Source organism: Priapulus caudatus, unplaced genomic scaffold, assembly GCF_000485595.1.
Source record: "Priapulus caudatus unplaced genomic scaffold, Priapulus_caudatus-5.0.1 Scaffold1803, whole genome shotgun sequence".
Lineage (NCBI taxonomy): Eukaryota > Metazoa > Priapulida > Priapulimorpha > Priapulimorphida > Priapulidae > Priapulus > Priapulus caudatus.
The window spans coordinates 36,982-52,959 of record NW_014578864.1 but is presented as its reverse complement, the minus strand read 5'-3'; the positions used below and the strand labels follow the sequence as shown (position 1 = coordinate 52,959).

At 45.3% G+C, this 15,978-nt stretch overlaps 1 protein-coding gene across 1 annotated transcript; it reads left to right on the top strand.

Annotated features, from left to right (window-relative positions):
* Positions 1–6,441: 6,441 nt before the first annotated feature.
* LOC106817630 lies at positions 6,442–14,052 on the top strand. The gene is made up of 4 exons (XM_014822312.1): positions 6,442–6,715; positions 6,865–9,639; positions 9,794–10,000; positions 13,994–14,052. The coding sequence occupies exons 1-4, from the start codon at positions 6,442–6,444 to the stop codon at positions 14,050–14,052; spliced, it is 3,315 nt and encodes a 1,104-aa protein (XP_014677798.1).
* Positions 14,053–15,978: the final 1,926 nt, after the last annotated feature.

The following is a 15,978-nucleotide window of genomic DNA, read 5'->3' as shown; positions in this document are numbered from 1 at the left end:
ACACACACACACACACACACACACACACACACACACACACACACACACACACACACACACACACACACACACACACACACACACACACACAAGCACACATACGTGCACGCACACGAATGCATGCGCGTACAAACACAGTACCTGCCATTATTGACAATTATTGATAAATTCCCAACCACTCATTATTTCTGTGCATTATGTCTTAGACACTATCTGTTACAATTCCGCTGACGATGTATCTTACTTTAAGGTAAAGTGTTATTTGATGTTTGGTTATTCCTTACAAGTGTCCATGTACATCGTTTGCTCTCTACTTCTCTCCTGCTGCCTCACGTCACCGGCCTACCTATATTTAATATTCATATATTAGGATATGTTGACACACATCACATATCAGCACCATCTGAATTTTTTTTTTAATTACACGCGGTATATATATATATATATATATATATATATATATATATATATATATATATATGCATTCACATGATGCTTCCGTAAATCAAATTGTAAGTTTGCTCACTGCAGATATTTTTCTTCTCCAGGTATCTCGTCGCTACCGTATTTACTGAATCACCTCATCAGAAAGAAATACGATAACCATCAGCGAAATGCTGCACATAGAGAGCGATAGATGCGATAAGAGAAAGGTGGTGTATTAGCATAAGAACAACAGAATATACGCGCGCAGAAACAATTTGCGCGACATGCGAATGATATTAGGTGAAACGTTACCGGTTCGAGTTCTAGAAACAATTAGAAAATTTATACAGAGGAAATGCGCTAATATACTCTGGTAAAAATAGTATAATATGTTGTTACAAATAGCATAAAATTTCACGACAAATATAACGTGTTGCTGTAAAAAGCATTGTTTATTAGAAAATTGTCAACCGATTTTCACTCAGCTGTTTTAAAGGTAAATCACGACTCACTTCGACTGATTGATCACAGACTGGCTCTAACTAAGACCTGTTGTATACAGATCTTGAAATAGGTTAATCGAATAATAATTTATAGTCTTATTAACAGTGCCTTTAATTCAAGAGAGATCCACGTAATTAACCTGTTAGCAACAATTATTTTCGTATTTTCCAATTTGAGTGAAAATGGGCTTCAGTTTTCAGGCGGCAACAGTTGTCAAGAGCACGGTATATTTGTACACGGCTTAAACACAATTGGAAATATCATCTTTACTATAAATATTTTTGTTGTTTAGCTAGCTGAGATCTCGTTCTCTGTGAACTAGGGGCCACCACTAGTGCACGCAGAATATGGAGACTGCGGGAAGAAAAAGTATGTATAGATGTAATGAACTCTGCTAGCTCATGAGCTAGACCCTAAACTTTAAACTCAATTAACGTAAACGTGTTTAAAAACACGGAGTAAAAAATGCGTTATGCATGCGTTACACACACGTACACGCGGGCACGCACGCACGCACACGAGAATACGCACGCCCGCACGCAGAAACGCACTATCACACGCGTGAGCTGACATAAACGCGCATGCACGCACACACGTGTAGACACACATACATACATGCGCAGGTGCGCACACACACGTAGACACACATACATACATGCGCAGGCACGCACACACACGTAGACACGCATGCATATATCTGCATGCACGCACACACACGTAGACACACATACATATAATCGCAGGCACGCACACACACGTAGACACGCATACATACATGCGCAGGCACGCACACACACGTAGACACACATACATACGTGCGTATGAATGCATACACACGTAGACACGCATACATACATGCGCATGCACGCACACACACACGTAGACACGCATACATACATGCGCATTCACGCACACACACGTAGACACACATACATACATGCGCATGCACGCACACACACGTAGACACGCATACATACATGCCCAGGCACGCACACACACGTAGACACGCATACATACATGCGCATGCACGCACACACACGTAGACACGCATACATACACCCGCATGCACGCACACACGTAGACACGCACACATACATGCCCATGCACGCACACACACGTAGACATGCATACATACATGAGCATGCACGCACACACATGTAGACACGCATACATACATGAGCATGCACGCACACACATGTAGACATGCATACATACATGCGCAGGTGCGCACACACACGTAGACACACATACATACATGCGCAGGTGCGCACACACACATAGACACGCATACATACATGCGCAGGCACGCACACACACACGTACACACGCATACATACATGCACATGCACGCACACACATGTAGACATACTACACTGCGCAGGTGCCGCACACGATGTCCCCCCAACCACACACACCCACGACACGATACCACCCACACGACTACACACACACACCACACACACACACAACCACACCACACACACACACCTACACATCAAACGACACACACACACAGAACACACACACACAGCACACACAACACACACACACAACACACAACAACACACACACACACACACACACACACACCACACACACACACACACACAAATTACCTACGGAAATAAGCGATACGCTGGAGTAATATTCCAAGCGCCGACCAGCATGCAGCGAGAAAATTCATAATTTATAATAAGATCAGGATCTAGCCTGCTCGTGAATACCTAACGCGAGCGTTGACTCGAAGCCAGAGGCTGCGGGTGTGGGACATCGTGCTGCTGGCTGATGCTAATAGTTGTGTGTGCCTGTCTGCTGCTACTTCTACTAGCTTTCCGCTGATGATGATCGCTGCTGTGCTGCTTGCTGTGATAATGACTGATGATACTACTGCTGCTGCCTACTCCTGCTGCTGTTGCTGCTACTGGCACTACTGCTACTGCTGGCCTTCGTCTGCTGCTTGGCTTACTTGCTGCTACTGCTCTATACTGCTACTGCTGCTACTGCTGCCTGCTGCTACTGTACTGCTGCTGCTTGCCTTGCTGCTGCTGCTGGTGGTGGTGGTGGTGCCGCTGCTGCGGTTGCTGCTACTGCTACTACTGCTACCTTGCCTGCCTGCTGCTACGCTACTGCTGCTGCCTACTGCTACTTGCGTCGGCTTTGCTGCCTGCTGCTGCGTGGTGGTGTGGTGTTTCTTCTGCCTGCTGTTAGACTGCGTGCTGCTGCTGCCTGCCTGCTGGTGTGGTGTTTGCTTTCTGCTGCCTGTTTGCGTGCTGCTGGCTGCTGCTGCTGCTGCTGCTTGCTGGTGGTGGTGGTGTTCCTTCTGCTGCCTGTTTGCTGCTGCTGCTGCTGCCTGCTGACTGATGATGATATAAGTGATGATTCCCCCCCCCTGAACGAACTTTTGCTGCTGCTGCTGTGTTCGTGATACGTGACGGAATGAACACACCTGTGTGTTGGAATATACCGCGAACCTGCTGGGAATGTTTCTACCAGTATTTGCCCGCCCGTAGATGATTGAATGTTTTCGATAATGCTACTATGGTGATCGCGTCAGCACGAGGCTTATAAACTGGAGCCGACCGTGCGGACAGGGGACAAAGTATCAACGCGAACGACAAGTCTGCGGGACGAGAGAGTGTCTAATCGACAGAGCCAGCGAAAAGATCTCGTTTCGGGTGATCCAGACATACCTAATCGGTAGATCTATATGTGATATAATTAATGTAAATATACTATTATAATATATGTATATATATATATATATAATATATATGTGGCTCTTATTACCTCCGCCAATGGGTTGGCAGGAGGTTATGTTTTCACCGGCGTGTGTTTGTTTGTTGGTTTGTGGGTTTGTGCGATGGTTTCTTTGTGTACAGCCTTAACTGAAAAGGTTATGACGTTATTGTCATAATTTTTTTTAGGATAGGTCGAATGGCTAACATAGAATTGATTAGATTTTTGGTGGATCCGGACATCCAATTAATTTAATTTAATTAATAAAATTTTCAGGATAGGTCAGAAATGGGCGCTAACTTAGAATTGATTACATTTTGGTGTGATCCGGATCCAATTAATTAATTAAATTTTCAGGATAGGTCAGAAATTATTATTAATTAATTACTAAAATTTTTCACAGTGAGAGAATTTGATAAGACTGCACTTGCGGAGGTCTGCGCTCTTCCGAGTGCTCTAAGTTAATGATTGTTTATTATTATTTCTAAAAATGGATCACTCATTAGCCGGTGCCTTTCTGGGTGGCCGTGTCCGCATCTAATTATTATTATTATTGATTATTATTATTATTATTATTATTATTATTATTATTATTGTAACGACCCCAACCCATTTCAAGCCTGTTTGACATGCTCACGATGTGACTGTTGCTTCTCCGTCGGCCGTGTTTGTTTGTGGTAGACGGAGCCTCCCTCACTGTAGCTTAGCATTGTATGCCGTGTAAAGGTCGTAACGATGTTTTTTAAATGCCTGCTTTCGTGCATTTAAATATAGTATAGATTAAAGTAGGACCCAACCTGTCTATTTAATTAATTTAAACTAAAACTTGTTAAAGTGTAAACTACGAAACTATAAGGTTAGAACAACCCACGCTGTCAACGAGAGAGGGAGCCACGGTAGCCACGCGAGTGTGAGCAATCGGACATTTGTCAAGTCAACAACATTTATCTTAGTTTAGACTAAATTAACCAATTTCTATTCGGAAAACTTGACTTCCCAACGTTGGTAAGTGGCAATTTTTGATACCCGCTGTACGTTTGTCACAACTATCTAATGTATAGCCCGATTTCACTGTAAGTTTGTACGCTATATTAGCCCTGTATATTTTATATCAAGTTGCATGGCCTGTGCACTGCAAACTTGACCGTTTCAATATAAATAATGATGGTTAATACAATACAACTTGTCAGTAGCCTACTACTACAGTACAGCACTACGTCTAATGTTTGATTTTGACCTAATAACTTCAACTTCTAACACCGTTAAATACAGCGCTTGCAACACATAGCCCCCCCGACACGCCATTGTGCATAGCAGCAATACACGTAGATAGAGAAGGTGTAGAAAGCGTGATCAACAGATAATTCCAAGAACGCCTTCACTTTTGTCGCCGCACTAGAGGAGAAATAAACGTCAAAACGCCATGATATTTGGCATCTGGTGTGTAGTCTGAATGGTCCTTTGTTCGAACATAGATACGTCTTGCAACTTGGTACCCACACCTTTTACCCGCCAGAATTATATGAAAAATCCTGTTTCGAATTTGCCAGCAAATTTCCCCATGAAGACCGATTTGTACACGGGACCGAACATGCCCGGAAATCCCTCACTGCTCTTATTATCCTTGACCCAATCAACGATAGTCGCCCATGTGACTCACTCTTTGTGCCAAATACGATTAGCCGCTCGTTTTTGGAGCTTGGGCAAGGCGGCAATGCAACTCCTCCCAGAGTGGCAATGCGCCGCATTAGCTCATTAACTTGTCACCGTACAAATGTCTTCATGGGAAATTGGCCGGCCAGAATCGAACAGGATTTTTCATATAATTCTGGGTAAAGTGTGTGGTATCCAAGTTGCAAGACGTATATTTCGAACAATGACCATTCAGCTACACACAGATGCCAATATCATGGCGTTTGGACTCGTTTTATTTCTCCTCTAGTGCTGCGACAAAGTGAGGAAGTTCGGAATTCTGTGAATTACGCTTTCCCACCTTCTCCTATCTACTGGTATTTGTGCATCACATGGCGTGACGGGCTATGTGTTGCAGCGCGTGTATTTAACGGTGTTGAAGTGAAGGTTATTAGGTCAAATTCAAACATTCGACTGATTTGCTGGTTGGTATAGTAGCTACGACAAGTTGTTAATTTTATTAACCATCATTTTTAATTATTGGAAACGGTCCGCAATGTGCCTGTGGCCTGTGTGCCTACTGTAATTTAAATATCTAAATATCTCGTCATCTACACGCCATCGAGCGTTATTGTAACATCTATGTGATCTAGAGGAATTACCTTTATTGATTTAAGTCTATTTTCTGCTAGTTGTGGAAATTTATGGTAAATTTATAGCGTATATATAATTTATATAGGAACGTACATGTATAACCTCTCAGCCTATAGGGCGTAAACTAGCTTTAAACGCATCGTTCGTTAGCATCAATATGCATATAATATTTTACCTATTTAACGATCGACCTATTTTCCTGTCGTATTAACGATACTTGTCTTTCCATTCGCTGATTGTAAATCTCGGTTTTGTTTTTGTTTCTATTAGTTTATACTCTGGTCACTGGAGCTCACAACCTCACTGATTGAGTCGTATCACAAGGGAAATTCAAATTAAGTAACAACCAGAACACTCTCTCATTCTCATTTACTACTCCACGCGAACTATGCTACGGTCACTACAACCCCTGGCGAACCTCACGGTCCGCTACAGTTAAACACGATCGAGTACGAACAATTACTGAACAAGAACAAGAACTTTACAATTATGGATCTCAATGAGGCTAAGAACGCTCGCAAGGCCGCAAAGGCAGCACTGACGCGGCTGATGACCATCACCCGGGCCTTCAGGAACGCTGGAGACGTACAGGAAGTCGAGGACGTCCTCCCCAACCTGGGCGCAGCACTCGAGCGAGTGACAGAGGCCCACGATGCCTATGTGAATCTATTGGAACCTGGCGTGGCATTCGACAGGGCTGTCGACTACCTACCGGGTGGTCCCGGGCCAATTACCAAGACTTCATTACGAGCATTAACGCTTGGTTGGTGGAAGCCAATCACGTGGAAGAAGAAGAACAACAACAACAACAACAACAACCACCACCACAGCTACCGCTTGACGAAGATCAAGAAGAAGAACAACAACAACAACCACAACTACCAGAACGACTACCGCTTGACGAATATCAAGAGCAACAACGACAGCGGCTAGAAATAAGAGCGCTCAAGATAGAGGCTAGGCGTAGAGAGCAGCTGATACGCGAACAAGAGCTCGAACTGAAAGGCCTTCAGGATGAGCTCGAGTCCGTACAGCGAAAGGCAGAGCTCACCATTCAGACCGGCAACCTCAAGCAGACCCTGGAACGTAGGGAACCTGCTGGAGTTTACCACTCAACTCCCCAACCAACTCTTAGAACCCCAACTCTTAACCCGGTGGGCGCCACACCTGTCCCCAACTACCCGGAGACGCCGAGGTACACTAACGACAACCGGGGTCTCACACCCGCGGGAATCGCTCGTGACACACTCTCGTCTGAGCAATCATCATTCATGCAGTTTGCTGAACAATCAAGGTACCAAAGTCAGTCCCTAGTGGACATGATCCGCCTCCCCACCTCAAGGCCTCCTGTATTTAGTGGGGATCCGTTGAAGTACTGGCAATTCGAACGTCACTTTAGCCATGCGGTAGATAAACCCACCGTGAGCAGCGGAGATAAACTTCTCCGCCTGCTAGAGTTAACGACGGGCAAGGCCAACAGTGCCATAGCGCACTTTATCTACGATAGTGACCACGACAAGGGGTTCGAGGATGCTAAGAAGTGTCTTCGGGCCAAATTCGGTAACAACCATCACGTGTCCGAGGCTTGGATCCAGAAGGTCCTCAACAAGCCTAATGTCACCAACGACGACCAGCTGCAGGAGATGGCGGACGACCTTCGTGCCTGCCTCCAGACCCTGACGGCCATGAAATCTCTAGACGAGCTTAGCGGTAGCAGGTGCCTGCTCAGCATCGTGGAGAAACTTCCTCGTGACATGAAAGGGAAGTGGCAGAATCAGAACCTGCGTATAACTGAGACTGGTAGGCGCCCTACATTCCAGGATGTGGTCGTCTTCATTGAGAGGGAAGCAAAAAAGAGGGCTGACCCGGTCTTTGGCTCCCTCCTCAGCTCTAAGGAGAGGACGCTCGCTCCTGCTCCGAGGCCTAGCCCTAACAAAGCTAAACTTCGACAAAGACAGAACTTCAGCACAGGCGTCAAGGCGGCCTCAACTTCAACTCCCACCTCAACGACACTATCAAGAATGCCTCAGTGCCCACAGTGCACTGAGGACCATTATCTAAACAAGTGTCCGGGTTTCCGCAGCATGACCGTGCCACTGCGCACAAAGTTTCTGACTGATCACGACAGGTGCTTCAATTGTCTGGGGCCTGGGCATCACAGTCAGAAGTGCCAACGCCCTTGGGTGTGCAGTGCTGCCGGCTGCGGGAAGAAGCACAACACGTGGATTCATCCACCCGAGACTGCACCACCGACGCCTACACTGACTCCCACATCTACTGCCAACCTTAGCGTGAAGGTTGGTTGTAACTCCACCGGTCCGAGGACTGGGAGGATATCCCTTCCCATAGTACCTGTCGTCGCCAAGAGCGTCGACGGTATGCGGTCCACCATGGCGTACGCCTTGCTGGACAGTGGGTCGACTCACAGCTGGTGCTCCGAGGGACTGGCAGACACGCTCGGACTCCGACGATCTGACGGCATTATTCGACTGACTACCATCGACAAGAAGGAGGAGTCTGAGAAGGTCTCACTCGTCAACCTGCAGATTGAAAACCTGTCAGGGGAAAATCGCTACAATATGTACGAGGTGATGATCCGACCTTGTCTGAACGTTGGGTTGGAATCTCTGGCCATCAACGAGCAGCTCTCCATGTGGGAGCACCTGAAGGACATATCCCTGCCTGAGATAAACGTATCTGAGGTGCAACTATTGATCGGGGGAGACCTGCCAGATGTGGACATCCCTGAAGAGGTGATCCGTGGCAAGGAGGGCGAGCCGTTCGCCGTCCGCACGTCTCTCGGCTGGACCATACGTGGTCCGGTTGGCCAAAGCGATGGAGCACGACACGTCTCCTCGCACTGCCAGACGACGACTCGCGACGACCAACTACAACAGCAGGTGGAGATGCTTTGGCGACAGGATGAGCCATTCATCCCAACCGAGACGGCTATGTCTGTAAATGACCGGAAGGTGATCTCCCTCTGGGAGGATACCATCTCTCAGAGCGGGTCACATTACTCGATGGGCATACCGTTTAAGACACGACCACCTTACCTACCTGATAGCCGACACAGGGCCGAGACCCGTCTTCACTCGTTGGCCAGGCGGCTCGCTAAGGATCCGGTCCTGCGTACAAGGTACATTGCCGGCATCCGAGATAGCATCGACAAGGGGTATGCCGAGCCCGTCCCGTCTGCTGAGGTGGACCGTAAGGACGGGTATGTGTGGTATCTCCCCCACCATCCTGTGGTGAACCCGCGGAAACCGGACAAGGTCCGCCCAGTGTTCGACTGTGCGGCGAGGTGTCGAGGCACCTCACTAAACGATCAAGTGCATCAAGGACCTGACCTTAACAACAAGCTCATTGGGGTGCTCCTGAGGTTCCGGGAGGAGCATGTAGCGCTTATGGCAGACATTGAAGGAATGTTTTACCAGGTCCGCGTTCACGCCGCTGACCGAGACGCCCTTCGGTTTCTGTGGTGGGAGGAGGACGACATCGACAAGCCTCCAACCACCTACCGCATGACCAGCCATCTCTTCGGTGGTGTCTGGTCGCCTAGCTGTGCGAGCTTTGCACTGAGGCGTACAGCGCACGACAACAGCGACAAATTTGACCCGGAAACTATTGCGACCGCTGAGAAGAATTTTTACGTCGACGACTGCCTGAAGTCTGTGGCTGACGAGGGTGCCGCTATCCGGCTGGTTTTCCCAACTTCGAGACCTGCTCTCCTTGGGTGGGTTCCGGCTGACCAAGTGGCTGAGCAACTCTCGCTCGGTCATGCAGTCAGTTCCGGTTATCGAACGGGCCAAGACGGTTGCCTCTCTCGATCTCGACCTAGACGAACTGCCCTCTGAACGTGTTCTGGGTAACACGTGGAGAGTGGACTCGGACGAGTTCTCGTTTGATGTTCACGTGCAGGAGAAGCCTAATACTAAGAGGGGGCTCCTGAGCGTCACCAGCTCGGTGTACGATCCCCTCGGATTCGCCTCTCCCTTCGTCTTGAATGCAAAGAGGCTGTTCCAGACGCTCTGCCGCTTAAAGAAGGGTTAGCCCCTTTAAAATCGACAGGGGTGTTCTTGAAGGTGTTCTTTGTTAATTTCGACCGAGAAACATGTTACTTTACAGAAAGTGAGGGAAAAACGGCCTTTAACAGACACTACTAGCCCGTTTCCGACAGTTTTGCACCATTGCTACGCGCGAGAATTTCCTGTGATGTTCCTGTGCTACGGCCCTCAAATCTATCTGCGTATTTGCGCGCTGCATTTACGCACTCATACTACTTCCTCTTTCGAAATCCGTTGATATTCCTCGCTTTTTCGGAAACTCATAAATGAAATCACAAACAGTCCGCCATTGCTGTTCACTGTTGCCTACTGCCCTCTCGCGGCCATGTGGTCATGTGCATGTCAATTCGCCCCCGCCCCCTCTTCCAGCAATGCTTGCTGCACACATCTGTGTCGCTGGGCGCGCGTAAGGGTTAGACTGGTGCTCGCTCCCACGTCGATTACTCATCGAGTAACTAAACCGAGAGGCCAGTGTAGCGTCAAGGGGGGAATACAGTGGTCATAGCCAACGCCGTATATAGACAAGCAACATCTGATAAAACCCACGCTAATTCTTCCAGGTGTGTGTGTCGCTCGGCGCGCCTTCGTAACATCTCACACGCTGCTCTCTACTCTTCCGTTGATTTATATTCTTCTATGTTTAACATTATACGACATATATACGCCGCCAATATCTGCATGTGTTTTCTATACTTCTATTTCAGAACACTTAAATTTCTATATATATATGTACTACAGTATATATATATATTATGTATGTCTGCATTTGTTTCTTGATATGTTCTTTCCTCAGTCTGCATACAGTTCCATTACTTGTACATCTATGCTTACATTGGTATATATTAATACATATATAGCAAGACAAGATTATATATAGTTCTTACACCTATATGCATGTTCCACTCGTTTTACAATATTTCGGCATTTTACATTGGTTACATATTGCACACATGCTTGTGTTCATACAATAATAAACTTGCATTTCTTAACATTTCTATATCTTTAACATACATTACATTCTATAGCGATATATTGATATTCTATATTCATATTTATATCTTCATCATTGCTTCACTCCCGATATACTTGCATTATTGTTACACATATGGTTACGTCATCAACATATGAAGAGTTCAGGCACAAAAACCGATAAACGCCATTGCCGAAAATATTGACTTAAGTGTACCACAAAATAGCTTACACCAATCTTCATCTGAAGGTAAAATCTATTTCTTCGCAAATACCGCTATATCCTTCGCATTTCTCAGTTGAATATAACGTTTTACTGCATAAGCCGACATGCACCATGCTCGTTTTTTAGCAAAAGCCGATAACTCCATCTCAGACCAATCAGTGCATCAGACTTAGCCTACGTCATCCAACATGGCAGCGCCTTCGCTCGCTTGACATTACGTTGAGGCCGATTTTAGAGCACAAATCGTTGACTTTAAGCGTCCATAATGAATAATTTTGATGATATTAGTGAGCCTGTTGTGCTCTCACCTTCATTGCGAATCAGAGAGGTATGAGAACTCCCCCCGCGGTCAGTGGCCGCTGGGTCTCGTTACCCAACCATTCCCAGGAAAGGATGGACTCGTTCGGTCTGCGGAGGTGAGGACTCAGTCAGGAGTCTACACTCGCCCCGTAGACAAGCTCTGCCTCCTGGAGGCCCAACTAGGCTAAGTCAACCTTTGAGCTCTCCCGTGCTTGATGTCAGGCTAGATTAGCCACTCAATTAACCATCGAGTCGTTACCAGTTGGTAGATGACATCAGGATGTCATCGGGGCCGGTGTAACGACCCACAACCCATTTCAAGCCTGTTTGACAGCTCACGATGTGACTGTTGGCTTTCTCCGTCGGCCGTGTTTGTTTGTGGTAGACGGAGCCACCCTCACTGTAGCTTAGCATTGTATTGCCGTGTAAAGGTCGTAACGATGTTTTTTAAATGCCTGCTTTCGTGCATTTAAATATAGTATAGATTAAAGTAGGAACAGCCTGTCTCCGTGAGCTTACACACGCAATACCCGATTTGCAAACCTAAAGCATATTAATTTCCTTGTGCATATGCCGAAAAGTTGTGTAGTAGTAGGTTGTCACAATCATATATACTGCACAGATATAAAGAGATCTTTTTTTTGAGCTGCCAAAACGACATAAGAGTCCAGAGAGGCGTGATAAGTGGCTGACTGCCATTAAACGAGTAAATGTAAATGGTACGCACTGGAGTCCGTCAAAATCCTCCACTATTTGTTCTGATCATTTTGTGACAGCCGATACTCCAATGGACACCACCCTTCCTGTGGCTGTGGTTTAACTCTGGTCACTGGAGCTCACAACCTCACTGATCGAGTGTATCACAAGGGAAATAAATTAAGTAACAACCAGAACACTCTTCATTCTCATTTACTACTCCCAACGCGAACTATGCTACGGTCACTACAACCCCTGGCGAACCTCACGGTCCGCTACAATGAAAGACATGTTTGAATTTGACACTGGATCAGTAAAACCTAAAAAGGCATGTGGCACTCGTTGGGTGTCATTCAAACTTGCTGCAATGCAGCTATTTCTAGATAAATTTGGTGTGTATATGTCCCATCTGTAGAGAGGCCCATGGCTATAGCCAAATTTAGTTTATGGAGCAAGTTTGGGATATCATAAAATTAAAAGTAAGACAGCAAATCACCTGTAATTCTGTATTTATAGTCCACATGCCTTAGATATTGTGTGTGCAAAGAATCAGAACTGTATCTTAACTACTTTTTTTTTAAAGTTTATCCAAAATTGCTTCTCCAGTCAATTTGACGCAAACGCATATTGGCCTGTAGTAGCAATTTCAGTACTCAATAAAAATTAAAATTAAAGAGTAATGCTATATATCTTAAGCACATGTTTCCATAACATTTTTTTAAAGTAATATACAAAACCTCAAGACTGTAGCTCAACAACTTTTGAAATTTTGAAGTCATGAAAATGACATTTTTTACAATTCTGGCTACTTTTCGGGCATAAAAAATGTGTATCTGCCACATTTGTGATAAACTCTTCTGAAATTCACTCTGTGTGTTTTAAAATGTTGGTAGCATGATAACATGATGAAAAATCAATTGTTTGCTGTTCAGATACTCTAAATGTTGAAAAAATCATGATTTGTCATATTTTGGGGTCAAAGATGAATATGGCAATTTTTGTGAAACAGAGATTTTCATCGCAACAATACTCAAAATGTTTTATAGCTACAGTCTGAAAACTTTGTAGGTGTTTTTACACCAATTTACTAAAGGCATGTTCGAAGGATGAAGCAATTTGCTTACACCATTTTCATTTTATCAAGTTTTGAAAATGCTATATTTTGTAATTGTCCGAGGAAATCTGCTCTTGACCCAAGGAGTGACGATTTTCATCACAACACTACTCAAAAAGTACTACCGCTACAGGCTTGAAACTTTGCAGTTGTCTTTACACCAATTTACTAAAGACATATTCAAAGGATGAAGAAATTTGCTTACACCATTTTCATTTTATCAAGTTTTGAAAATGCTACATTTTGTAATTGTCCGAGGAAATCTGCTCTTGACCCAAGGAGTGACGATTTTCATCACAACACTACTCAAAAAGTATTGCAGCTACAAGCCTGAAACTTTGTAGATGTCTTTACACCAATTTATTTAAGACATATTTAAAGGATGAAGCAATTTGCTTACACCATTTTCATTTTATCAAGCTTTGAAAATGCTAAAGTTTGTAATTGTCCGAGGAAATCTGCTCTTGACCCACGGAGCGACGATTTTCAGCACAACACTACTCAAAAATTCAACACAATTTGCTGACCTACCATTTCATTAGACATTATTGTCTGGCAGTCTTCAACTTGTCTTCTACATGTATAACTAGTGTCTATGTCCTGTCACATGCAGACAGGGTTATGTTAATACAATTCATAATTCACAATCTACAAATGTTCTCTTTTCAGAAGCCAGTCATGAATTCAACTGTCAACTGAAGATCACGAGTCATAACCGTCACCAGTGACCATGATTCACAAAAATGGCGTGTTAACACTCGGGCATGTCACATGGCCATGCCTCCTTGCTGTTCACACAGTCACAGATGTCAGAGTTAACACACCTTTGCTGTTAATTACAATAAAACTGGCGAAGTAGTCGATACGGACAGTAGCCACTAGTCACGTACATAGATAATGATCATGGGTTCAATAAAGCACACATCTACATACATGTAAATGTATATACACTACCAACCATCTACTGTGGAATGTTGTGTTGCTCTGCAAACGCTCGGTATTGATTGTTCACACAATCTATATCAACTGATAGGCGGTACTGACGACAACTGTTGGAAACCGGGTCCATGACCATGATGACATCCCACAGGAATACACTAGCACTATCAGTGTCAAACAGGTCAGGTTTGCTGGGCCGTCGAAACAAGGTACCACTGGGCGTTGGGAGCTTTGACGAACAAGGATGGAAATAGTCAACTAAAGCTGAGGTACCTCCTTCGGTGATTTCAGAAACATTCCCAGGATACCAGGAACCTCCTGCAAACGCTACTATAACCCACGCACCAGTTTGCTTGAATTTGAAGGGTTCCTCACACACAACATCCTCCAACTCCTCATCTGACGAGGAATGACCACCATCACTGTCACTGGGATCAGTCGCGAGCCCTGAACCACTGTTGTCGATGTCTTCAGCGTCTGTGCCTGTGGTATGTAACAGTGGCACATCAGACAGCTTAAATGATCGGTTTGCTTCGACCACATGCTTGACACCATCCTTTTTAAGCTGGACCTTCTGAGTGCTCAAACCTTTCAGTTTTGCTGCTTCATTCACTTTCACACCCATGGTGATCAAAGTGTTCCACATTTTGATTTGCTTGACAAGCTCAGTGCCTTTCAGTTGGCAGACATGATCGGGATCAAGTACCAATTTCCCCGACTTCAGATCATCAACGACTGCATCGAACGCATGCTGTCGTTTGGCTCGCATAGCCTGCCTTTGTGCTACGCGTTTGGTCCTATCATCAGCAGTTTTTCGCCAGATTTCCTGCTGTTGGTTTAGTTTTGTCCCTTTCTTTCGTCTTACTAGTGCCGCACTCTTTCTGGCTGTCGTCACCATCAGTTCTTGGACATTCGGCTCCTGCTTTCTGACATACTGGACAGGTTTGTCTTTTCTGGCCGTTATTAGAGCACTAGTGTTAATGGGGTTTCTGGATGGTGCCCATCGCTGCTCCCTGTCTAGCATGCCGAAACAGCTTTCGACGCAGTCATTTGTGGCGGTTGCCAGTGTGGCAGCCGCTTGCTGGTCTGCAGCAGAGGGTTCGACATCCAGGTGCTCACTGGCATGCTGTATGAGCTTGTTTCGTCCAACTTCAGTCATGACTCGCAGGAGAGCAGACAATTTCTCACGATGCTGAGCTGCAATCTCCAGAACTTGCTTCATTGGCGTGAAGAACACGTCATCCTCTTTCACAGCACCTGGCCAAAGCATAGCGTCACCATCCAACAACTCATCGGGGTTGTCCATATACTGCGACAGTTTGTGGACAATGGTTCTATAGTACCAGTTCATGTAAAGGGCATCGGGTGCCCCTTTTGCTTTTCTCAACAATGGTTGACACACATAGAAGAACATAATCGCAAATGCAATTAGTTCGATTACTGTGTCCTGGTCCATGTATCCAGCTTGAACACTGGACTCCAGTCTGTTTAATCCTACTTTCTCCTTTGAATCTTTCAAATGGGCCAAGTACAGCAGCACAAGGTCTTTTGACAGGAGTGTGGGGATGCTGTTCAGTAGAAATATGATATACCTGCTGCCCACGATTGGTTTGAAGTGGGCAGCCGTTGTATCGTCATATATACCTTCCTCCATAGCAAACAATTTGAATTCAAGCCCTTTTCCGTATTCTTTCTTTGTTCGCTCGCACAACAAC